This window comes from Gallinula chloropus (assembly GCF_964237585.1).
Source record: "Gallinula chloropus genome assembly, chromosome: 4".
NCBI classification, from domain to species: domain Eukaryota; kingdom Metazoa; phylum Chordata; class Aves; order Gruiformes; family Rallidae; genus Gallinula; species Gallinula chloropus.
The window spans coordinates 33,640,383-33,665,100 of record NC_140088.1 but is presented as its reverse complement, the minus strand read 5'-3'; the positions used below and the strand labels follow the sequence as shown (position 1 = coordinate 33,665,100).

The window sequence follows — 24,718 nt, the reverse complement described above, 5'->3', positions numbered from 1 at the left end:
CTTTTATTTGGTGCCAGTGTTGCTCTTCACCCATTTCTCTCTTTTACGAGAACAAAATTCTCTTTCCACTTAGAGAGGATACTGCATCTTTTTTTCCTGAGACCTGCCTGTAAATGGCCATTAGGGGGAGGGAGGGAGCGGGTAGCTTGGTTTTGTAATTTTGATGCGATATATCTCTAGAGTAATTAATTGAGAAGCACGTACTTTGGTGCAAAACCAGTAATCCCTGCAGAGTTAATGCATGTAACAGGGAAATGGACAGAAAACCCTCTGCATTGAAATGAATTTCCAAGAAAATTGGGCAGGTGGGCCATTTACAGCAGAGCTCTGGGGGACCTGTGCTGAGAGTTAGGTTCGCTTCTAAGGGGGGGGGAGTAGCTGTACCATTGAACAAAGTAGTTTAGTGCTTGGGAGAATCAATTGAAAAATACCTCTGAAACTGGAATGCAAAATAGCACAGTATGTAGGGGGAAGAATCCCTGATGCAAACAAAGCCATAAGATGATTTAATAAGAAAATAGAACTTTAGTAGCAATAACTGTTTTGCATGTGATAGTAAATAACTTGCATTAGCAAGACTGTACAGTAGAGTAAGTGGGTAATAACCAAATAGGTTTGTGGCGCTCTGTGCTGCGGGGACTTGCGTTGAAGAGTCTCTTCCTGAGAAGATGGATGAATTCCTCTCATGTTCCTCTCGTTGGAGGGTGTTTGGCACTTGAATACTTAGTTAATGAACCTGATATAAAAAAACCCCAAACATGACAAGCATTTAGCTTTGTCACATGTTAGAAGCACTGTCAGTGAGTGCTGGGGGAAGGACAGACAGTTCTTTCTGATAGCTGAAGTTTCCCTGTATCTCTTTTTTTTTTTTTCTTCTTCTTCTGTAATTTAGCATTTGCTCTGTTTCTCTGAGAAGGAACCAACCCCTTCCAAATAGCAGACCATGAAGAGAACCCGATTCTGAAGTTATAAGCTTTTATTGTGGGAAGCCCATCTTTTTTTTTTTTCTTTGTTTAAAAAGACCGATCTGGGGTGACCTTTAAAAAATTAGAGAACACTTGACATTCAAAACACTTGTACATCCCAAGCAAAAGTGTAGAATTCTTAAAAAAAGTTACTTTACTGCAGAAAACAATTTTAGCCTTGCTGAATGCTCTGTTTCAGACCATAATTGATTTCTGTTGATGCCTGAAGTTTCGCAGAGGAAAGTACTGTGAAGCCTCGGTAATGCAAAGGTTTATTGATCTATGGCTGAAGCCTCTGCACCCAGCAAAGTATTTGCTATCAAAAGGTGACAAAGAAGAGCCGTGGGAGCTCTAAAATGTCCCTAGTTGACAGTGTTTTCAGTGCGGATGTGTAGTTCACAGAGACAATATGGCCCAACAAATAAATGCCATATTCTGGACAGAATTATTACATCAGAGGTTTAAATCTCTCTGGCTGGATTTGTTCTAGGAAGCTGTAGTAGTTCTGGGTGTAACTTCCAGCTGAAGGGAGGCTTCTGATGTTCCCAAATTACGGAGTTGAAGCCTTTGCCTTCTTCCTAAGTTGGTAATGGCACTGTGAGGGCTGTGAGCATTTTTGCAGTATAAAGTAACCAAGATAAGTGTGAGGGATGTCTAAATTAAGTGCTGGCTAATATGTAATATGTGTATGAAAAGCTAATTGATCTGGAAGGTTGTAATCAGCTTAAATTCCAGGTATTGAATTATTGATAAAATTGGAAGCTGGCCACAGGGGACCTTAATTTGATTGCTATCTGATTACATTAGAGAAACTATAAATTTATTCTGGTTTGTGCAAGTACATTTACATAATAATGAAAAGATGGGTCATGTTTGTACTTCAGAAATACGAACCTTGTGGCTGAAAAGAATTCTTTGAGGTTTTAAGCATTCAGAGAAGGGGCAGGGATGAAATGAAGACCCATCTTAGCTAGGCAAGCTATCTTCGTATTCTTCCCAGTTCAGACTTCTTATAATGATATCTATCTTTATGGGCTGCTAGACTAGAAATTACAATTCAAAGCAACAAAAGGAATCCCTTTGCCTTTCAGCTCTTGAACTATGGCGTGACTTCTGCTCCAACCCTCTTGACTTCACTGTTTCTAAAACCAAGTGGAAGCATTAGATGCTATCACACTTTGGTGTGAGATGTCAGAGGTGTAGTGGCCTGTGCTGACGTACCTCCTTTAGCAGCACTACATCTAGATAATAATGCACATATGTGCTGTTTCTGTAGCCAGGAGTGCTGCTACAGAAGGTCTAGCCCATACTTTTGGTGGGAAACATACCTTCAGGAATTGCACCTTCTGCAGCAGAGGATAATTGTAGAATTTAAGGCGGGGGGGGGAAAGTCTTGCAAAGACTCCTTGAAACAAGCGGTAAGAAATTGTACCGAGCTTTGGGATGCTGACAATTCACACAAGGTTTACATTGTTGTGAGCTGGCGGTGTGTTTTTTGAGCAGGGAAGGGGAAAAATAGGGAAGAGAAGAGCAGTTTTTGATGGATCAGTGATTTTAGGAATAACAGCTTCTTGTACCCCTAGGAAACTGTCTGGTCTTCCCCCAAAACAAACCATTGTGCTTGCTGTTCTGGTACAGAGCTGCATAATGACAATTCAGGTTAGATTCTGTTGGGTTTCTTTTACTGGACCACCCAGCCTTTTGCCCCTGCAGTGCTCTGACTGGCACACAAAAGCCAGCAGTTGAGCCAGGGTGTCTCATTTAACGGGGCAGAACACTGCCCAGGGATTCTGATCTCTGTTCCCTTCCCGTCTGCTCCAAGCTTTCTCCTGAGCTTTAGAGAAGGTGGCAGAGTTAATCACGGAAGTGAGCATATTTCTGTCTTTCAGCCTACTCTGCAGGCTGTAACAGAGATTCCCTACGGCTTTCCAACACCTAAGGTTAAAGATAAAAGGTTGTAACTTACTGTTCAGTGTGTTCTATGTCAGTCCTGTCTGCTTCTCTCCACTTCTCCTCCAAAGGAGCGTGTTTGCTGGTGAATGAAAGGGGCTAGTTTGTAATGCCTTAGGCGTGAAGAGCTGCATGGAGAAACTGAAGGAAAGCGGCACAGGCCCACAAGCCAAACTTAGAGCTAGTATTCTAATTATGCATGATTCAAAATGTCTAGTGTAACGTAGTTATTACCAGTAAAATGAGATATGCATTTATACATAACGAAGCAATAGGAATTAATATATCAATAGCTTGAACTTCCTGCTTTGATTCTCAAATTCTGTTGGGGTTTGGTTTTTTTTTTTTAGCGAATGTGCTGCCTCTGTAGAGAAAGGGGCAGAATGTATAGTTAGGGACAGAAGCATGGCACCAAAACTGTAAATCAGGAACCAGGATCAGCAGAACTCGCCTTTATAACCTCTCGTCTGGTTCATACTACTGCCCTGAGCATGTGAAAATAAAAAGCAGGGTGTGAACTGAGCATGTTTAGGGGCGAGAGGAGGTTTCTCACCTGCTGCGGCTGTAGCAAGGAAAAGGGTGCAGAGTTTCTTACAAGGTGCAGGGGGAGCAACTGGTGGGGAAAAATAAACCACAACACACAGGGAAAAAAAAAAAGACAAAAACAACACAAAAAAAAGAGTTAATGGAAACCACCGACTCAAAGTGAGTGTAGTCTTTGCCAGGCAGTAGGTAATAAGCTTGGGCATGGTGAGAGAAATTACTTGGAGAAGACTGAAATTAATAAGCACAGTACATATATTTCAGGTGTTGAATAGCTTTTTAATAAACAGTGTTTTCAGGTAACTAACTTTAGCTACATAGGCAGCTGTACTGACGCATACTGGTATCAGCCAGCAATAATGGCACCTGCAGGAACGAACCTGAAAATACTGGAAATCTTATATATTTTTTAAGTTCTTCAAAGAGATTTTTAAAAACAGAAAGTGAGATTTGATCACTGAAGATCTTTATCTTCTGCAACACAGGTTGCAATAGTCTTCTTTTTTTTTTTCTTTTCTTTGTTTCACTTATTAAATAAAAGGGAATCTGGGTGCCATTTTTCTGTGAACTTTTAATGTGTTCTCTGTAATATTTCCCGAGCCTTTTAGTGGATAATGCAGTGAATTTCTGCTGGCAGTTTGAAAATAACATAGGCCATGTGGCATAGCCTGTGTCACTGATACTTTTCCAAGTTTAAACTTGTACTCAAACATACTGAATACTAGCTTGTTACTGCAGAATTCCTTACTTGTAGCTTAGCTTAATTTTCTAGGTGGGCTTAACTTGTGCAGAACACTTCTCCGTGTATGGAGGCTCTGTCCTCCTCCTGTTTGAGGAGGAGGAGGATGTGTCTTGGAGGATGAAATCGAGTGTCAAGTTAAATCCTGTTCATACTTGTAGCCAGCCATCCGTAACGCGCCGCGACGTGGGTTTAGAACGGGGGTTGCATTTTTTCCTCATTAACGCTCTTTCCAGAGACACAAGAATTGCCAAATGACGGTAGGAAATACTGTAAGAGAACTGTGTTACGGTATCGGAAGGTAAGACGAAGTGAAATCCTTTGAGCCAATTTCTTCAAGCAACAAGGGAATTTGTAAAATGAGTTTAGCCCGGGGGTTAACCGTGGCCACCGGAAAGGCATTCTTCAGAACGTCCTGCGTGGTTCTAAACCCCGTTATGTGTGTTTTCTTTTGTGTGGTGAGTAAGCAGCTGTATCCTTTGGTAATGCTGATCCCCTTCAGCATAAAAACCTGGGGAATAAACTTCTTTAGGATGTCAGTGAAGACATCCTCCTTTTGAGAAGTACAACAGCAAAGGAGAGAGATTTAGAGATGCTGAAAAAAGTACCGTGGTAGCTGAAAAGCAGGCTAGAAAATACTCCTTACACTGAGCTTCTCTAATGGCATGCTCACATGGATTAGTGGAGGAAATGACTTGTGTGGCTAGGGTCTGTGTACCCCCATTGCACGCGTTTTACGTGGTAACGGTGAAAGAACGTCTCCCTGCAAATTATGTTTTTCCAAAAGGCAGCTTGCTTTTATATCTATGCATCTTTGAGGATTTCAAGATAAGATTTTATTATTTTGACACTGTAAAGAGGAACTGTTTAAAAATGAACTTGGAAACTCTGCACCTGTATACAAATTTTTTTAGCAATAAAGCAGCACAGGCTGAGAATGCACTAAAATGGGATCTGTCATTTGTTCAGAAAACAAACTAACCAGCTTTCTGTATGCTGTGGTCACTTCTGAAGCATGTGTGTGCTTCTTGTGCCTCTCTCAGAACTTAACCCTTTGAGCTGACCTCACACGTGCTGGATATTTGCATTGGGTCCAGGCTGTTCCAGCAGACTTCAGGCACAAGAGCCTCTGACGTCATGGAAGGCAACTGAAGAAAAATTGTTAATGCTGCTCCTACTAAGATGGACAGTTTATCAGATGAAAGTTTCAAGGGTTGTTTTAGGTGGCAGCAGGAAGCTTCTGTTGCTTGCCTAAAGGCAACCCCCCCCCCCCCGAAAACTGTTTCATGTATGTGGATTGGTTATTGTTTTGGGAGCTACCTTTGAAGAACTCCTTCAGTGGGGGGTGTGTCACAACCTCGAGGGAAGCACAACTTTCCTTACAGTTGCTGCTGGAAGCAGTTTTGGGAAGTGCTGTAACACAGCAGCATGACCCCACCTCCTGAGGATGGTGCTGAAGAAGCCTTGGCTCCCACCCCTGCCCCAAACTTTCCAGACCCTGCTCCGGATCACTGACCTTGAGCTAGCTTAGGGAAGGCAGACAGTATGATCGGTGCTTCGGTAGCCTGGTCAACCACCTTCAATTGTTTCATTTTCTAGTTGTTTTTGTCTTTATATCCCAGAGCAGGTGGGTGCTGGTTAGTGAAGGTGCAGCAGCCTGGCCTTGAGACTCTCTTTCCAAGGAAGAATCCATCCATCACACGGGGACATTCCTGGCTTGTTGTCCACCAGCACTCCTAGGTGGTGCTTGAGGTTATTCCTTCACAGGTTCAGGACCCTATATTTATTGAATTTCATTTGGTTCCCCTCTGCCCAGGTCTTGCTGAAGCCTTCTGCTCCAGGCCTCCAACCAGACTGCACCACGTAACTGAGCTCTGCCATTTGGCCAGTTCTCAACCCACCTCACTGTCCAGCCATCTAACCCGCACTTCCTAAGCTTGCCTATGAGGGTGTTAGGGGGAGATGGTGTCAAAAGCCTTGCTGAATTCAAGGCAGACAATCATCCACTGCTCTCCCCTGTCCACCCAGCTGGTCATGCCATCATAGAAGGCTACCAGATGGTCAGAAGTGATTTCCCCTTGATGAACACATGTTGACCACCCCTGAAAACCTCCACTTGCTTACTGATGACCCCCAGAATGGAGGTGTGGCTGGCTGGCCCATAGTTTGGTAGGTCCTCCTCCTTGAAGACCACAGTGACATATGCCTTCCTCCAGTCCTCAGGCACCTCTCCTGTTCTCCTTGACCTTTCAAAGGTGATTGAAAGTGGCCTTGCAGGAACATCTGCCAGCTCCGTGAGTACTTATGGGAGCATCCCATCAGGGCCATTGGATTTGTGGATGAGGAGTTTACCAAGATGTTCTATAACCCGATCTTCCTCAACGAAGGGATAGTCTTCCTTTCTCCAGCCATTCTTTCCTACCTCCAGGGTCTGTGATTCCCGAGGGCCAGCTTTAACAGTAAAAGTTGCAGTGAAGGCAGCATGCATTTAACAAAACGCAGAGAGAGGAACCATTAATTCAAGGCTTCACAATGACCTGGAACCCAGGCAAGATAAACAAGTGTGGGTTTTCTGCAAACATTAAGGCAAATGAGTGGGCTTCTGACCCTCATGGTGTTACTAAGTGATCCACACAATGTATTTTCCTGAATTTCAGCTGTTTTTTATTTTCAATTTTTTTTTTGTTTACAACTGTAAAGATAATATATATAAAAAAGTGTACCTGACAGGTTGCTTTCCCTTGTAAGGGGCAGACACTCAGCTGAACAAAGCAAGATGCACTTTGTACACGGTATAGGTGTGAAGTGTCTAGAAAGAAAGCCTCGGTGCAGAAACTGGAATGAAAGGGCAAAAGGGAGCAGTCTGTTACCAGCCACATCCCTTAGACTGATGGAGCACCGGGGCTGTTGCGTCCAAAGCAACCGAGAGGCGAAGCTGTGCAATGGAAAGCTTTTACCCGCGACAGCAAGGTGCTCACAAAGACAGCTGAACCAGGAGACCAACAGGCCCTTAGATACAATGCAGAAGTCACCGTGCAACGCAACTATGACACACTTATTTGTTCTTAATAGTGAAAGAATCAAATGCAGCATCTCCAGAGTTTATGTGCATTTACAGTAATAGCTGTTAAGAACATGCTTCCAGGTAAGGGGTCAGGAGGGAGCTCATGTTCGGGGGATAACATTAGTTATTACAGGCAATGTAAACAGGTCTGGCAGCAGTGGAACACGTACTGTGTTCATACCCTAATTCCAGTGACAGCTAAATTCATACCCTGAATTTAGCTGTCACTGGAAAGCTCTGTATTTTTGCACGTCATGCCTGTGAGATCTGTAACACAGGCAAGTACCATAGATGGCACGCAGCACCAGCACCAAACAGTGAGCACCCCTCCTCTCCCTGTGGGCTAGCTGCTGGCATTCCACCTTACCCCTTCATTCCAGTGAACTGAGACAACCACAAACCTTCATCAGAAAGCAGTCCAGCAAACAGAAGTAGTGGTATAAATACCAGCTGCCTTCCTAAAGCCCTCAAAATGCCTTCCAGGGAGTTTTGTCCCTTCTGCTCCAAGCCCAGAGTGCCACCTGCCAATCGCATACAGAAGTAGAAGTACAGCAATAGCCAACTGCGTCACTGCAATACCTTGATCAAGTCAATGCACTCCTCTCTAGACTGTTACAGGCAGCTACTGAACTTTATGGAGGTTTAAAACATCAACGCTTTAGGCAGCACAAGGGAGAGGACAGGAACTCTCAACCTTTCAACTAACAAAAATTAGGGATTAAGACACTCTGTCCCAATAACAAGGGGTAAGTAGTGTTCTTTTCCATCAGATTATTTTCCAGGTGTTTGGAAAAAAGCAGAACCCATTCAAAACAGAGAGAAACACCAGTGAGAACCCAACTAGGTATTTCTTGGGAAACATCTGGACCGGCCAGGTGAAGGCAGCAGGCATTCCACCACGGCTTCAGCAGGGCAGTGCTCCCACAGCAGCAGGAGTGCAGAAGAAAAGACCATTGCTTGGTTTCACAGCTCAGCCCCAGAAAGAAAGGCTCATATCCATTCAAGGCGTTGCTCACAGCCTGAGCTTCGTGGAGCTGCCAGAGCTCGACTCAGTCCTGTGCAGCCACTTCCAAAGGACTTGGCAGGCAGATGGGTCGCTGCTGATTTTGAAATCCAAAACCTTGTGCTCCAGCCAGCTTTGTGCCATCCAGCTTCATGCACTAAGCACGCTGTGCAGCTTCTAGGACATGCCAGCTTGCTGCTTCTACAGGCCACATAACCAAACAAATCTAAAAATTAATGAGGCAGCTGTTGAGCAGGGCCTCCTGTACCAGAGGTAGCCCACGAGCCACGTGACCAACAGCTAGCTGCCATTAACACCGTGTCTGCAGGAAAGAAGCAGAAACAGAACTTTAGATCTCTAAGAACGCTCAACTTGTAAAATCTCCTCTTGAATCTCATCTGCAAGTGTGTTTTACGTCATTCCAGAAACTCGATTTTAGTAGTTCAAAGGGTGCTTTACACCCGTGAAGCCATTAGAGAGAATCAAAGCCATAGTTATACTATCATAGTGATGTGCTGCATGGGCCAGCAAGTTGTTTGTCCAAGCAGAACTGTCAGATTTTCATGTGTCCCCCTTAAATCGAAGGGATGCATTTAAACATCATCCTTTCTATACACAAATCAAATGAAAGATCAACACTCAGACATGTTCTGGTGCATTATTGCATCATAACACACAAACATGGCAGAGATGCAGAAACAACTCCAGCAGTTCTTGAAAATGGGATGCAATTAGCTGACCCTGACTTGCATATCCTGTAGAAAGCCAACTGCATCTGATGCAGAACTTTGCCCTTCTGCCACATTATTGGTTTTGTTCCTCCAGCTTCTTCATCACATAGTCTAGGCGAAAGTGGGCCTTCACAAGCTTTTCTTTCAGCTAGAAAAATAAGAAGAAAAAGGAGTATTAAACCAGAGAAAACCATTCTAACAGTGGAACTCTGAATGACCTGCACCCCAGTGCTGGCTAAAGAGCAGCTGACTTAGAAGACAGAAATTGTACTAGGATTTAATTTCTGTACAACCAGATCAGAGGCTGGCACTGCAAAGAGAAGATAGGGGCTGTGCTGGCACACATTCATCTTCAGAGATGCACAGAAGTACTCTGCTTCAGGAAACAAGAGCTGCTAGAGCCTCACTACATCCCAAGTTCTCACACAGCCAGAGACCTCCTTTGACAATATTTGGACAGGCTGTTTCATCATTAGCTTAGGGATACACATGGACGGTCCCTCAAAAAAATGCCATTTCCAGAGTCTGGGCTATAAGGGAACAATTCTAAAGCACAGGAGTAAAATCCTGCTGGCAGTAGGTCTCAAAAGGCAACAACGGGATTCTCGTGCTTGTTCTAGTCAACAAGCGAACTACAGTGTCACACAATTTCTGTTTGCAATGCAGTACTACTGGGGTTTTGTTTTAGTTCACGTATCTCAACTTCGGAAGCCTTGCCTTGGTAAGGTTTTTGTGTTTTAGCCCCACTTCACCTATAAAACCACTCTTATCTTATGGTAATACGCCAAAAGATTTCTTTAAAGAGGACAAAAACTAGAGAGGACAGAAACTTCACTGGCATGTTTCCATGCTCAGAAGAGAAAGTAAGCAAAACAGTAAGGAACGAGTGAGCACGTCCATAACGGACAGGCTGGCTGCCTCCTATGCACAGTAACTTCCTTACAGGACAGGCAATTCACTAAGTTCACAACCAACCCAGTTACAGGCAAAGACTTCCAGTTTAAACACAAAAAAGGAGTGAGTTCTCTGAAACCACAAGCAAATACTTGAGCTTACATAGCCACATATACAGCTGTGCTAGAATCCCTTTCAAGTTAACAAATCAAGTGCCAACTTAGACAAAGTCTGTTAATTCTTGGTCTTTTTTCTTTTCAAAGCGTCAAGATGAAAGGGTAACAGTCTTGCCAGAAAACTGACCAAAACTGGGTATGTTTTCTGGGTAAGTTGCTCTACAAAGCGTTGTGCATGAGGCACGCACACGAGTCACTGTAAGTTGGTACATTCTCCATCTTAAACACTTGAAAAAAACCCTCATCCAATATTTTGTTACTGCTATTTTTGGACTAATATGAAAAAGTATCCACATAAAATATTTTCCATACAAATTAATACAGAAACCTTACTTCCTGCACTTGTCCCTTTAAGGTCACAGAAGGAAAATTCACCTTTGAAGCTTCTATTACCATTTGGTTTTCTAAGAGATAACTGGAAAACAAAAGGGGAAAGGTAAAAGAAAACCAACAAGAAAGGCAGTTAAAACCCCCATAGTTGCATTCGCTGTTTAGACATATTATTTAAGATGATTTTAAAGCAGATACAAAGTTGTTGGCAAAAGTAGTCAATAAATTGTTAAAAATACTAAAACCATAATATTAGATTTACTCTGAAGTCATAAGATCATCTCATCACCAGCTATGAGTAATACAGTTTCTGTAGCCGAGTCCTCAGCCTGTTGCAGAAACACTCGGATTCTCTACGTTAGCTAAGTGAATCTGGAACCAGAGGAGGCCGCACTATTGCAGGCAGTTAAATTTAAACCTTCAAGTCATAAATTTTAAGCACGAGGTCACTCAGTTCAAGGCAAGTCAAGTGGAGTTACACCAACACGACTGAAACACAGAGAATATATAAAATCTCACACCAAGCGCACTCGGTCAACAGTGAAGTTATTTCAGTTCGGTGTAGAGGAGTCATACTCACTGTTGGAGTAACTGTGAAACCACCAACTCAGAATACAGTGTGCTCACCAGATGATACTCTCCTTGAGGAAACAGAAGAAGCCCCGGAGATACGCCAGGCCACGGGGGGCACAATGAAGAACGAAGCCCACCATCAAGCCACAGGACTGACAGGTTAACGTGTTGTAAGAGCTGAAGGGAGAAAGGGAAAAATAAGAAGCTTCTGAAACCATAGATAGGGCACACTTGTGAGAGGACATGAAGTCATCGTTCCATCAGGACAGCAAAACAAAAGGAAATAATGCTTTCTGCTTAAAGAAACAATATGCCCAAAGAGAACATGAACATAAAACATTGGGTGTGTTGTGCAAGAAATAACCTCTGTAATAAGCAAATCTGCAATTAGGGAAGAAAATACATGTCTTATCTTCACAGAGTAGTTCAGGATATGCTACTTGAACATGATTTAACTGCCAGTCATGTTCACATCCTTCCCACCACATGAACTCCAGAGCTGCCAAGCCTATTACTAACTGCAGGCTCACAAAGAGAGCAGAAGTTACTTGTTTCCAGTATAAAGCACGCCCCAAGCAGAGGGGTCACTGATTTAGAGAAGGAGCAGAAGGAGGAACGAGGGCTTGGCTGTCTTTCACTGCCTTGTTCAAACGTTCCTATCCCGCAAGCGCGTTTAGAACAGCAGAACTTGGGGGTTCTGGCAAAAATTAAACCCACAACTGGTTTCTCTCTCTGAAACGACGACGCGCGGATACCAGAAGCACCTCGGAGCCCCAGCGCGAACGACAAGAGTTGCTCCCGGCTCCCAGCCCCGCAGCGGCCTCTTTGTGCCCAAGCGATTCACCGCAGCGACCGGCCCCGGGGCCGAAACGCGAGGTCCGGCGAGCTACGCACCATCCCGCCAGCGCTCCCTCGAGGCCCAGCATGAGCGAGTCCTCGCAGACCACGTTGTTCGTGACTTCTGAGGAGAAAGAGAGACCCGCTGAAATCGAGACAGCCCCTTCCCCCGAGCGGCTCCGGCCCGCCCCGCCGCCTCGGGAGGAAACCCGGCGCGAAGCGCAGCCCCGGCGGGACTGGGGGGAGGCCGCCGGCCCAGCGCGGGGCGGGGGCCGCCAGGCGAGTACTGACTGAAGCAGACGAGGAGGCCGAGCCGCTTCTCCTCTTCCGCGCAGAGGTGCAGCGAGTCCCCCAGCACGACCCAGCAGCCGCGGCAGTGGAACACGGCACAGTGCCCCGGCTTCGGCCCCTGCCGCCGCCGCGGCGGCGACACCGCCGCCGCCCTCGCGGCGTGCGACGCGGCGAGCGACGGCCTCTCGGCTCGTGCGGTAGAGGCTGAGACCGACGATCTCTCCATCGTGATGGACCCGATGAACTCCGAGCCCCCCAGCAAGCCGCGCAGCTGCTGACGCACCGCCATCTTCTCCCGCTTCAGCTTCGAGCGTGGTGCCCGCCTTCCGGGCCTCGCAATTGGAGGACTCTTTGCTGATCTGCGTTGCCATTGGGCAACGGATACATCAATCCTCACCACCCAAGGTGATTGGGAGCAGGGCACCACTGAGCCGCTCGGTCGGCCAATGAGGGCAGAGGTTTCCCTCCCCGGGAGCACCTATCGCGTTTGAAAAAAAGCAATGCTCACTGGCCGCGCCGCCATTGGCGGTTTCCGTGTCCTCCGGCCCCGCCCATTTGCTTTTCACAGCCAATGGCTCGGCGCGGCCGGCGAGTTCGAACGGCGGGGCGGGCGGGGACGAGGCGTGTAGTGTCAGTTGGGCGCGAGATTCGAAGCGCGGCGGTTGGCGAAGCGGTGCCATGGCGCTCTCATCGCTCCGGCAGCTGGACTCGCTGAAATATGCCGAGCTCCAGCGGATGGCCAAGGCTGTTGGTTTGAGGGCCAACCTACGGGTGAGGCGGCGGCGGCGGCGGCCGTTGCGGGGAGGGGGCGGTGCTGGGGCTTGAGCGAAGAAGAGCGGCTCCGGCTCTTCTCTGCTCGGCCGGGGGCTGGGAGGAGCGGGTGTCGTGCCGCTGGCCTGCCCCGGCCGTCCCCGTTGCTGCGGGTATCGCGCTGACCCCGCCTTCGGTCCCTGTCCCTTCCTGGGGCTAGAGGCGGTGTCGGCAGGGGCACGGCCCGGCCCCCCGGGCTGGCGGCAGCTTCGCGTCCCCTCCTGCCCGGTGCGCTGGGCAGTGAAGAGCCTGGGAACGCGCGGCTCCCTGTCCTCTGAGGCGGGTCCGCTGCCGCGCCGGGCTGCGCGTTACCCCGCCGTGCCGGGTTGCTGGGGGTCGGGCGAAAAGTAACGACAGGGCATGGTGACCGCGGGAGGGGGTGGAGAGTGTCTGCGGGACGTGTGAGGGCGCCCCGGTGCCCTTTGTCTCGAGGTGCGGAGCTGAGACAGGCCGCTGCCGGCGGGCGCTGCCGGCCAGCGCTGCTGCGCGGCTGGTGGGAGAAGGGCACAGAGCCTTCCGAGAGAGGAAAGGTCCACGGCTTGGGTGGACAGAGGAGCTCCTCGTCCTGGCAGGGCTGAGACTTCTGCTTGGGGTTTTGGTTCGCGGTCGTTTTGTTTTCAAAGCTCTAGCTCAGGTTTGGTGTTATGCTGGCCTCTGCCACTGGGTATTTGAGAGGCTTTGGTACCCTAGAGCATCGAGGATGTAACTTTGTTACTGTGTTGTTGCCGGTGGGTGTGTACGAGGGGTAAGGAGAGGGCTTGGCACACAGCATGGGCAAGGCTGAAGCTGCAGCAGAAATTCGGTAAAGTTCTAATTGACGTTTGGCTATGCAGGGCTGTTAAAAACAGTCGGTACCGTTCATCATTAAACAATTGGCACCTCTGGAAAATAGATGGACCGGGAGAAACTAGTCTTCATGCCACTGCTGAGAACATGCTGCATGTTTACCTGCAGCCTCAAGCACTCTCTCTAACCTGATGGCCTTGAATGAAAGTCTAGGGCGCCCCTTATTCCCCCGTTGGGCTCAGGAAACGTTCTGCTTGTTTGTCGGATCAGTTTATACGACACTAGTTGGGTTGATGCCGTCTTACTTCATGACGTAAGGCAGTATTTGGGTCACATGTTCTTTTGATTTCTCTCCAGGCGGACAGGTTGTTGAAAACACTGAAGCAACACTTTGATAGAACGGAGCAGGAAAATGAAAACATGGTAATGGATGCAAAATCAGCCGTGCTTTTTAGGAGAGAGCGATCTAACCCTGTAACAAGCAGAGCCTGGCCTGTACTACAGGTTGAGTTTTATCGTGATGTGCACTGCAGTAAAAATACTCTTTTCTTTATGTGACCACTTTAAACTAAATGCGCTGTTTTGATCAAAACAGATGTGCTAATTTAGCTTTGAAGTGGCTGCCTCTTGTGTGACCCAAAGCTAGTTTCTTTTCAGCTGTCACAAATAGCAGTGTATTTTTCAGCATCGTGACAAAACTGGTCTCTGTGAGCACTAACATTTTAATTTGCACTGAACAAATCTCAGTTCTTGCCTTTTTAGCTCCAGACACCAGCCAGTGCCACACAGAAAAACATCTACTTGTTTTGTGTGCCTGAAAGTGACTAGATACTCCTGGGACAGTGGTTTGAGCCTACTAAGGTTTCCTTAAGGTGGAACCTATCATGAAAGTGACATTTTAAAGTTTTCCTTCTGTAACCTGCACTATTTTGTTGGGTATGGCGATGTCATTTACATTTTTGATACAAAGTAAATAGCTATCCCCTTTTTCTAAAAATATATCTCCCTTTAAGTGCTTCCTTTCCAAACTCCCTGAGAGGTCTGAGGAACCCACATAATCCTTGTCAGCTTACATAATTTTAACAAGGGAGGAAGGGGCTCTGCTTTTTTAGGGGAAGAGTAATCTACAGAACTGTACAAATCTGGGAGGGTCACAGCATCACACAAGTCTAATTAAAATAATGTATTACTTTTTTTGTAGCCTTTACTAAAATGTTATATAATAAACCCACCACATTGCCTTCAAACAATGAGCTTTGATGTTTAGGGAAATAAAATACTAGATACTGCCAATTTCTTGATTACTCTACTACAGACTGGTATGCTACTGTTTTTCTTCTGTGTGAAATGCTTCTTCCAGTAATAAAACTGAAGCGCTCACTTTGGAGTATCCAATTCATGCTTGTGTCCAGTATGTTCCATGTTGTAGTATTTTTCTACTGCAGGACTCTGGAAAAACCCCATCTGTTCCCATCAAATCAGAGGAGCTGAGCAATAGTGAAGAAGCGATGCCTGATGCAGCCTCTTTCATTACAAAACGGCATGGAAAAGAAAAAAAAACAACCAGAAAGAAGAGGACCTCCAAGAAGGAAAGTAATGCCAGTGAAGGAAGTACAGGGCTTTCTGAGGAGAAACAGGTAGCAATCTGCTTTGCTTGGTGTTGTGTGCTGCCCACTTCCCCTGCTCCTTCCCTCAACCACAATTTAAACACACTTGACTCTTTTTCTACTACTATTTAGCAGGTGACACACATTTTTTTAACATGTATGTAAGAATTTCATAAGCAAACATTCTGCCACTGGTCTTCTGTATTTGGTAATGCTGATGTTATCTATCTTGATTATGTGCTATTCCATAATGAACAGAGATTATTTGTGTAGGCATTACTTCAAGTAAATGAAGTAATTTACTCTCTAAGTAAATGAAGTCTTTCACCTCTAAGAAATCTACAACTCCAAGCACCTTATCTGAATGTTAAGACTGCTTTCATATCATGGTATTCTGGACATTAGGCTAGCTCCAGAATTTAGCTACAATAAGGTTGTTTTCATTTTCTTTACATTACAAAAGAAATAATAGAAATTGCATGATTGCCTAAGCACCACCATCGATGGCCTGAGGCTGCACCAGGGCAGGTTTAGATCAGACATAGGAAGAAGTTCTTCACCAAAAGGGTTATCGGGCACTGGAACAGGCTGCCCAGGGAGGGGGTTGAGTCACCAACCCTGGGTGTGTTTAAAAGATGGGTAGGTGAGGTGCTCAGGGATATGGTTTAGCATAGGACAGGAACAGTTGGACTCAGTGATCTTAAAGGTCTTTTCCAACCTTGGGATTGTGTGATTATTTTTTCAATTTTTTTTAATTCCCAGCCTTCTCAGTGGGCACTTTATTCATGGGTTGTATGACTTAAGGGAGGGGAAACTTCAAGGTGAGGTGAGGGTAGAATTATTTTTCTCTAGGACTATGTGCAAGTCGTGAGTCACCTAAGAACTGTGTAGGAGACTTACTGATTTGGAGTTGGAGGAGAGAAACGGGAAGTTGAGGAGTGTTAGCCTGTTAGTGTCGGTGACTTGAACAGTAACCAAAGCTGCAGCATTAAAAAATAACAAAGCCAGCGAATTTATTTTCAATTGCAAATAATTAACCTTTGTCAGCAAGGGCAGTTTTATATCAACAGGCTAAGTGTTGTACAGGTTAATTCAGGTTGGACTTGACAGAGTCTCTTGCTCCATCTCCCAATCAAAGCAGGGTCAAGTATGAGGTTAGACCACGATCCTCAAGACTTTAAATAATCTGATATTGAAAACCTGTAAGAATGGAGGCTGCCCAACCCTCTGGGCAGCCTGTTCCACTGACTAACTCTTCGCAGAACAGCAGCTTTTCTGTATATTTGGTCAGAACAAACTGAATAAATGAAGTATGTTTAAACTGCAGGAGTGTTCTGAAATGAAAGAAAATGAAGTGCCTCAAGATGAGCATGAAAAGGGACAGAAAGTATTCCAAAATGAGGAACAAAGAACTAAAAAGAGGGCTACTGAGAATCCAGGGATGGGTACTGGTCAGAAGGAACAACCAGAGAAGACCTCTGCTAAAAGCAGAGTTAAATGTAAGTAGAAAATTCAAAAAAAGTAAGTTTAGTGATTTGCACTCCTAAAATTCACCTGTCTGTTCTTTTATTATGGCTGCAAAGCTTTTTGTGGCCTGTCTGTACCGTACTTGGGGATACCAGAAAACACGTTTTCTCCTTTGCATGGGGGTTTCTCTTACAATTTGTTCAACAAACAAACAAGATCTACACTGTGGAGATTCTGCTGGCTTTGCTGTTATAACCTGATGTTTTAAAATTGGCAAGAAAGGGAGAGAGCTTCCTCCTTTGTGCTTCGCTGCTCTTTTCCCACAGATGAGCACGTTTTGTCATTTCCTTCCCAGGAGTAAAATTGGTAGAAAAGGACATACTGACAGAATCCTTTGTAACGATACCTGGATGTATTACAATGCATCATCTTACCATCTGGTGGCTTTTTTAGACCTTCAGACATAATGCTGCTGAAAACATTAAATATTTCTCCCCCACTCCTTCACTTGTGGCGTTGGCATGAACAAGGAAGTTTGGCTGCCCCTCTGATAACGTACTGATGTTGTGGGTCTGCTGAACAAGATGCCACGATCTGTTCTGGATAGGCCAGGTATAAGTAGCCAGGAGCTGTATTACAGATGTTCTCATCATTCTTACTGGATGCCATCTATAGCTTTCAAACTGATTTTGAAGATAAGGATTTTCAATGAAGCTTCTTTTTACAGCAGAAGCACTAGAAAACATAGAGGCAGTGCAGTTGGTGTGACACTTGTCTCTTCCTGTAACTGTGGCTGTAAGTACCCATACAGCTTTCTGTGGTGGTGGTCTTTTCAGTTAGTTCAGGCAGCAAGAGCTGTGTGGCAGAAAAATATCGTGTGTGTGTTTAGTGTTGCAAAGTTGATTTTTAATTTTTTTAACAGCCCCCAGTTTGCTTCTGGTAAGGATCTCTTTCAATATATTGAGATCATCCAAATTTACTTTAAAGGGGATGTGAATTGATAGAAAAGCAAATGTTTGCTTTTGATTTGCAAATACGGAACTTGATGTGAAGTCTTTACCTGATTTTTTTTTCATTAAAAACAGTTGCTGAGTTGTGAACATGAGCTTAATACTGTAACTAAGAGCAGAGAGAACAAGAGCTTCAACTCTGTAGATGTATGTAAGGCAGTGGCAGAAGAGCTGGCCAGAAGCTATTTCTTCTTTATTAACAACACTTAAATACCACAAGACCTGTGAATTTAAAGTTGTCTGTACTTACCACAAGCACAGTTCTCTTTAACTTACCCTGCGAGATACTTCGCATCCTGGATGATGATCCAGCACGACTGGGTTTGTAGTTCATCAAGATGGACTGTTACTGCCATGCCATTTGAAAGGCTTTGGAGAGACTTAGGATGCACTTTTTCCAGCTGATGTTTTAATTGCTTGAAACCTAGACTTAATCTGAGGAGTGTTTTGGAACAAATACTCTTCAAAAGGTTGTGTTAACATTAAAATATTTTTTAAGATTTCTAATGATTTTGTCTAATCTTGTTGTACCAGGTGATGCTCAAGGTGCAAGAGGGAAGACTGGAATGAGAGCTACTACACCAAGTAAGTAAACTATCTTTCGAGATAAATGGGTTTGTATGTGAGGGGAGACTTGACTTAGAAAGTTGGGTTGTAAAAAAATCAAGCCAACACTATTTCTGGTTTAATGGTCCCTTCTAACCCAAATCATTCCATGATTCTGTAGTTCTGAGCATGCACCAGGCCACTGCCTGAACTAGATCCTATTTTGTACTGTCAGGTAACCTGTGAATACATGGGTATTCTTTAATTAGAGGGATATGCTGTATTTTCTTTGAGGCCATAACAGCAGGTGTTGCAAGATTCTCCTCCTCAGTAGTAAAATTCCTTAGGAACTTATCAGTTACGTGACCCTTCTTATTTTTGAAACTTCTTAGACTTCAAAAAGTTGCATGACGCTCACTTCAAGAAAATGGAGTCTATCACTGAATACATGGAGAGGAAAAAGAAAACGATTGAAAGCTACAGCAATTCTCTCAATGAAGTCAAGGTAAGTGATAAAACAGGAAGATATCTGTTGTTCCTGTATTCTCTTATTTCTCAAGCATCTCTGTGAAAGTCCTGTGGAGTCTCTTTACAGCAGTAAGCAGCTGGCTGTGTGTATGTGCAGTGGAATGTGGAATTTAACTGCAGTCCTATATAACTAGTTATAGCGAGTTGCTAGTATATACAGCTATCCAAGTTACAAGCTCTTGTATATTAAGAATGTCTGGTTATAGGAACCAACAAATAACTTGTCAGTTTTGCACAAAAGTATTGTCACAATTCCTTTTGTGAAGGATGTCTGGGAGCTTTTGCTTCCAACTGTTTGACTTGCTCCAGATCTGAACCAGCTGGATGGGTTATTTTTGAAAGAGTGGGAATTGAATGTGAAGTTCCTCTTTTCTGCTTTTGAAGAACTGCTGCCCAACAGCTGCAGTTGTCTCTCCTTTACCCTACGTGCAGTATACGTAGTTTTCAGTGACCCTGGCTCTGTGCTCTGGTCTTTCACGCTTGCGTGGGTGGAGGCTGCTGGCATGGCTTCTTTCAGAGTGCACAGGCCCTGGGCAAGAGGCAGTCAGGTGTCAGTGAATGTCTGAGGGACTTTGCCAGTGGACACGCCAGCACAGGAACACTGAAACTCCTGAACACTGTTTCTTTTTTCTATGACATACAGGTATTAATGTATACTTACTGCACATTACTTTTGGTAGGTGCTGGCCACAAAATCCAATCACTTAAAAGCATCAGAAAAAGGCAGTCCACACAGCATTAAGGTATGTGTTTTCAGATCAGTTCAATAATAATAATAATAATAATAAAGCTACTTAAGCTTAAAACACGCTTTTAATGAGGGAAAGGGAAATCTGAAGAGATTGTGTGCATATTTTCCCCTCCTCTTGTTTTTTTTCTCTGCTCTTTTTCTAGCAGAGCATGCTAACTTGTTATCATCTTTTTCCTAGAAACAAAGCAGTGCCAAAACGTTTTTGTTCAGCCCAAATCCAGGAAGAGGCAGATTCTCTGCCACCTGCACTCCCAGTAACTCCCGTCGCTCACCACGCACTTCTCTGAACGCTGCCAACCGGAGTATTTTATCTCGGAAATCTTCTTTTAACCCTTCTGTCCTTTCAACGACCAAAATGAATGTCAGGTAAAAAGAACAACCCAGAACTTGGTCTGATATGCATGAAATAATCAAAACTGCTTTTGATTTGATTGTGTTATTTTGAGTCCAAACAAACCTACATGAGACTAATTCTGACTACTAACTTTCAGCCTAGCTGGTTTAAGCCTTACTGTGCTATTGAGTCTTTGTTTTGATGTCTGGTGATAGAGGAATTTTGCATCTCTTTCAGCTCTCGTTTACAAAATTTTTTTTCCTCCTACTGTTAGGTTTTCCATTTATTCAGACAACCTCATAGTCTCTGTCATATCTGAATTAAATCATCTTTGAGATTTGCTTAACCAGAACTGTATCCAGTATTCTGTGTGAGTCTTGTGATGGACTCACTTGGAGTCAGCAGGGGCTCATCTTGTGATTGATTACTGCAAGCAGGTGGGAACCAAGTTCTCACCAGAAGGTCATGAGGGATTGCTAAATGAATGAGGTCATACTCAGTGCTATCAAATCTCCTTTTCTTCTAAAACATCACACACTCTTCACTGTTCCTACATGGTAATCTAATTCTCTATTGTGTTCCTATTTGATGAACTTTGTTATCAATATATTTTATTAGCTTATTACTAATTTTTCTGAAGTCTTAAAAAAAACCCCAAACCTCTTAAAAGAAGGCTGTAAAAGGACAAGTCCTTGTGGCACTTCATTGATAAATGCCTGCTTGCCCAGCTTTCAGCAGGAGTCCTGGTCTGTTTCTTCCTCAGGTTCTGCCTATCGTACTATGTGCAACTTTTTACTTAAGCTCTCCACTGTGATGTACGTTCAGATTTAGACATTTTATAACTTACCTGTCTCCTCCTGCTAACAACACCCTGTTAATCTCATGTTTCAGTTCTGCTATTTTTCTGATAACCTTCACTTCTCAACTTCTGCATACCAAGATACAGCTGCTGGGATTCTTTCTGCCCCTAAATGAAGCGTGTATGAGACTGTTGTTATTGTCAGGGGTGTAATTTCTGATATAGAGATCTCCTAATAATTATGGGACTTCTGAAGGCAATTCTTCTGCTATTCAGAACTCAAGATTATGCATTCCTTGGAAAACCGAACTCGTAATTTACTGGCTGTGTTCCTACTTGAAATCTGCTGTCTTTCAACAGATAACAACAAATGAAAACAATAATCATCCTGCCTCTGGCATCCTGCTGGACATTCTTTGTCTTCACTGCAGCTCTCTTTGATCCATAGCAATATGGAAAACAGAATAACATTTCTAGAATTTGCTTTCATTCTGTTTGTCCAAAAGTACGCTGAGGGTGGATCTTGGCGGCTGTGCTTCATCTGTAATCTTTCTAGTTCTCAAAACAGCTTTCTTCATCACTTCCTGCCTGTCATTCCTTATCTTACAGGCTTTTGGCTTATTCTCAGCACCTTTTTGATAAGGGTATTACTTTATGCAAGATTTTAAATTTTCTTTCAGGTATTTATGTACGTATGCATGTATATACATTAAAAATGTGTGTATAGACACACACAGGTATGTGTGTGTCTTGGTATGCAGGTAACTTGTGTGCTTTGACTAAATTTCCAGCTGCTTGCTCTTGTAGATCTTTGAGTTCTAGTGTTAATTAACTTTCTTTTCGGTTTTCCCTAACTTGAATTTAAAAATTAACAATATTTACATATAATGTTTTACAACAGAATCCCAATTTAAAGTAAATCATATCTGTCAGTGAAGAAATCTGCTAGCTTATTGCATCCAAATATATTTTCTCTCCAAAATAACAAGAATGTCAGTCCTTTGTAATTCCTAATCTTACTTACTGCTATTGATGATGGCTCTGAACTTGAAACCTGCTGGCAGAGTTTATGCAAAAGCTGTAAACACCTTACGCACAGGAAAACTTTTTACCTGTAAGAAAAGCAGAAGGTAGAACTAACTTTATTGTGTCATGTCGTTTACGTGGCTTGTAGGTGACTTTTTCTTTTGTATAACTTTCAGGTTCTCTGAAGCCACAAAAGATAATGAGCATAAACGCTCTCTTACCAAGACTCCCTCTAGAATGTCTCCATACTTCCAGGAGATCTGCACACCTGACAATCAAAACAGCTGTAAAGTGAGTCAGAAAACCAGCAAGGGAAGCGTGAGAAACAATGATCTGACCACACCAAAGGGGAAAGCAGATGGTAAATATTGGGTTTTTTAGATCAAGACTTTTGTTGAATTATTATATATACTTTTTTATAACCTAACTACATCTAGTCCTAGGTTTTAATTTAATTCACGAATTTATGACTGATTCTCCAGAAACTGTAGTAGTTTCTTTGGTTTTGTTTGGCTTCAAGTGTTTTGACTAACATGTTTGGTGCATGGACCTAGCTAACTACAGGAAAGGGTACAGAAAACCTTTTAGACCATTAGGGACTATGTAACAAAAGATTTCCTGTCTGCAGTGAGAGCTCTCACTGAGAGTTCCTCCTCTGAGGCTTCATCTCCCTGTGGAGGACTGGTATTGCACCAGGCTTCTAGCTGTGTTTTAGGCTAACCTGTTGTTAGCATCTTCAGTAGCCCTGATTAACTCGGGAACTAAAGCTCTGTGAGAAAAAGTCTTCTGACTACTAATACTGAAGATCTCTGCACCAGCACATGCAGCCACATATGCATTGTACAGCATAATCAGAGCAGAAGGGCCAATTCCAACTCTTGCTTTCTATGGACCTGAAATCTCCCTATTCCAAGCGAGTTGTGTTTGTGCCATTTGACCTTTAGAGGTAGCAGAAGGAATGTTTAATGTCTCTTTGGCATTAACTATTGGAAGGAGCCTTTATAGCCACTTACTGAGGTGCTAGGTACAATGATGTTCTTGCTGCTATACTTAAATACGGCATCTTTTGTAGCTTTGACCCCCTTCAAGTTTGCAGCTCAGCCAGCCGAACCCACAAGCGCAAGGAAGACGTTTGATCTTAAAGCAAGTCTCTCAAGGCCGCTTCGCTATCAGCCACATAAAGGTACTGTGATCTTGTGCTGGGTGTACCCCTCAGGCTGAACTGTGTGTGCCTCACATAAGGGGGCTCGTGTGCTGCTGCGTGAGAAGCTCAGCTGTGTGTGATGTTACTTGTAAGCCCAGTCACCTGTCACGTGTAGAAAAACATCTCATAGGGAATGAGCTGGTAAAACTGGCATTCAATCTTTAAAGTCAACAGGTTAGCTAGTACAAAATGTGTGACAAAGTTAAGCACACAATTACTCAATTACCAAACTAATAATTCAATACTCTCTCCTTCTGTTGTCCTCAAATTGTAGGACGACTAAAGCCATGGGGGGAAAGTAAAGAAAATACGGTCCCAAATAAGTCTGGCAGTAGCAACATTTCTTTGCGTAAGAAGGACTACAAACAGCCACACCTGCAGACAAGGTTAGTATACCCCTCTTTATGAATTGTGTTTTTTAAATAATAGGATGACTTGGGTTTCATGATTTCAGTATGTGGTTTGGGAAAGGAAAATTTATACTGTAGCCCTTTTTTTGCCTTCAATAGTCTCTCTAGTGTCAGGAAGGCCAACAAAGAGGCTGACCCTGAACCTGATAGCTTTCCTCAGATAAAAGTCTATTAGTGATAGCCTTTGGACATTCACCTTCACCTTGGAAGAAGCTGTATTCACAGCTGACTGCCTGAATGTGTGGATTCAGTCCAAATTGGAACTGTTCTCTGCCCACTGCAAATGCAGCACAGTGGTTAAAGAGATGTTAAGCCTCAGTCAGTTTCAGATTCCTTTGGTTACTTGTGTCTCTACCCTTTTGATAACTTGGTATGGTCTGTCTCTCTTCTTTTTTCCTTCAGGGAAGAACGGCGTGAGAAACACGAGCAGGAGAGGAAAAAGAAAAAGACTCAGGTTCTTGGAAACCGTAGGGGACTGACTGTGGGTTAGAAGGAGTAAGAAGTATCTAAAATTGCTGTAAATACTGTCCCTGTCATGTAAATATTTGTGGTGTTTGTGTATAGCTCAGGTTGCCCTTAGCTAGTGGAATCCAGAAAGCATTGAGTAAGAACTTTTAACGCACCTGAGCATAATGTTTTAGGGATCAACTTCAAGATGGCAGCTCACAACTTTTAGGAGCTCAAAACTATCTCTGTTTGCTTAAATATTGTTCTCATTTAACTAGACGATGTTAAAAGAAAAAACATAAGCAGAAAAAAGATGCTCAAGAAGCCTCTGTATGGAAAAACTTATCCCCCAGAACACACCTGTTAGCCACTAGAATGCACACTCTGGATATCAAGCTTTAAAATGTTCCATGGGTAAATGACAGGAGTTAGAGATGTCTGTTTGCCTTGTTCTCTGTATCAGTCTTTACAACCTTTTCTAACCACTTTTACATCAACTATTCAGCATTTCTAACTGTGTGTCTGAAGTAGTAGGGAATTTCCAAGAGAGAAAATGTGCAAGCTCTCTGGAAAACTAAAACTTATAGTGCAACCTAATTGTAAAGTACTGCATTTTTTTAAAAAAGTCATAATTGAAAACTGGCTTTACAAATTGTTCAAAACATCCAGTTGGTAGTTGAAGTTTTGTTCTTTTTCTGTAGTGAGTGGTAGATAAACATGATTCTTGTGTTTTTCATCTCTACGCTTATATGAGGTTACAGTAGTGTTGAGGCACATCCAGTACTTTAGACTTAAAAAGCTGTTGTTACTTTAAAAAAACCAAAACAGGTAGATGGCATGTCTGGATTTATTATGGGTGGAACTGGATAGGTAACTTAGCAGTTGTAATCTCAGCTA

General features: G+C 43.8%; 1 protein-coding gene across 1 annotated transcript; it reads left to right on the top strand.

Annotated features, from left to right (window-relative positions):
• Positions 1-12,774: 12,774 nt before the first annotated feature.
• On the top strand, positions 12,775-23,864 carry NUSAP1 (nucleolar and spindle associated protein 1; the record flags this gene model as incomplete). Its single annotated transcript, XM_084262705.1, has 12 exons — positions 12,775-12,867; positions 14,050-14,115; positions 15,138-15,329; positions 16,627-16,798; positions 18,311-18,361; positions 18,715-18,827; positions 19,531-19,593; positions 19,780-19,967; positions 21,937-22,121; positions 22,833-22,943; positions 23,239-23,350; positions 23,777-23,864. 12 exons carry the CDS (start codon positions 12,775-12,777, stop codon positions 23,862-23,864), a joined length of 1,434 nt encoding a protein of 477 aa, XP_084118831.1.
• Positions 23,865-24,718: the final 854 nt, after the last annotated feature.